The following is a 1411-nucleotide window of genomic DNA, read 5'->3' as shown; positions in this document are numbered from 1 at the left end:
CAGCAGGCAGGAGGCTGGGTATGGTGATTTCCCAGGCAATGCTCCCAGCCATAAGGAGAGAACCAGCTGTGAAGTGTTATCTTGCGAGCCACAGCTTTAAATACAACAGAAAGTTGGTCTGCAGTCATGAACCAGTTAACACTCATACAGCTGTTTGGGGGAGGAAAGTGTCTCGCAATTACTCAATATTGCTATTAATAAGCCTGGAGGAACAAGGCCAACAGCTGAGCTGGGGTGGGCAAAGAGCTCTCTCTTGAAGCATCGTCTGAAGTGGGAAGAGCATGGCAAGAGGGGCTGCGAAGATGTTGCTAAAACACAGCTCACCCAGACACCCGTGGCAAGGGAAGTCCCGAGATATTTTCCCAGGCCAAGCCAGCGCATATGGCCTCTAGTCTTGGCAAGGGAGTGAATTCTCCCATTTTCTGGAATAGTCTAAAACTTAATCAGAAGCTGCAACGAGAGTATCGCCAGGCAAGCGATGTTGCATGGGACTGCCTTGCAGGCTCTGAGAGGTAAAGCAAAGTAATCCTAAAATACCTACCACTGTCCCTCACCATCTTCATGCAAAAGCTGAATTTCATCCCCATTTTTCACCAGAAGGTCCTCTGATCCTCTCCTCTTGCAGTCTGCAAGGGCTTTATATTTTCCTGGAGACTGTGGTAGTAAGAAAAAATTATCTTATTTAGCCACATTTCGTATCACGCAGCTGTTATTTCTGATTGCCGCAGGGAACGTGACAGAGCCCTATCAGCTACCTTAATTAAAATTATTTCAAGAAACTGTGGCTGAGACATCTCCTCATTCCCCAAAACTGAGATATGGAAAAATCTGAGAGACATGGACAAGATACATCCATTATCCAGTGAAGCAAAACAAAGCAAGATGACCAAAAACGGCAGCACCCCAAGCTTTGGAACTATTGCATCTCTGTACTAACCAGCTGGTTCCCATCCTCTTCCTCGGTGTCCGAGCAGTTGGAGAGGTACTGGTTACCCGACCACTCCTCCAGCCCCTCGCAGATTTCCAGGGACTGTGACATTCCCGGCCAGCCTGCAAGACAGTGTGCAAGCTCAGGTTGGGGGTACCCCAGCACCCGCAAAGCACGCCCCGAAGGAAGGGGAAGGGTCCGTACTTCTATGGGGCTTGTTCTGCGGGGACAGGAGCCCACTGTCCAGCATCACCGGGCTGGTGCGCTCCGAGTCATTCTCTTCTGAGCTTATGGAGGCTCTCTGCTGCTTTCTGAATGATAAAAAAAAAGAAATCAATCTTAGTTTTACATTACGAATGAACGCAAACTCCATGAGGTTTTGTAAAAGAGGGTCAGAAATAATAATGGTACTTTTTAATGGATGTTTTTATAACAGTAAAGGACTCAGTGACTGGTTTTAATTTTGGGGGAAGGGGAAATAAA

The 1411-nt window shown here is 47.4% G+C and overlaps 1 protein-coding gene across 1 annotated transcript in view; it reads right to left on the bottom strand.

Annotated features, from left to right (window-relative positions):
- MCF2 (MCF.2 cell line derived transforming sequence) overlaps positions 1-1411 on the bottom strand; it is a 46904-nt gene that overhangs the window by 3449 nt on the left and 42044 nt on the right. The window contains 3 exon segments of the mRNA XM_009324458.1: positions 542-654; positions 938-1050; positions 1133-1239. Of these exon segments, the coding sequence (XP_009322733.1) occupies positions 542-654; positions 938-1050; positions 1133-1239 (333 nt within the window).

This window comes from Pygoscelis adeliae, unplaced genomic scaffold, assembly GCF_000699105.1.
Source record: "Pygoscelis adeliae isolate BGI_AS28 unplaced genomic scaffold, ASM69910v1 Scaffold285, whole genome shotgun sequence".
Classification (NCBI taxonomy): domain Eukaryota; kingdom Metazoa; phylum Chordata; class Aves; order Sphenisciformes; family Spheniscidae; genus Pygoscelis; species Pygoscelis adeliae.
Note: the sequence above shows the minus strand (reverse complement) of the source record. Positions and strands in the feature narration are given on the sequence as shown.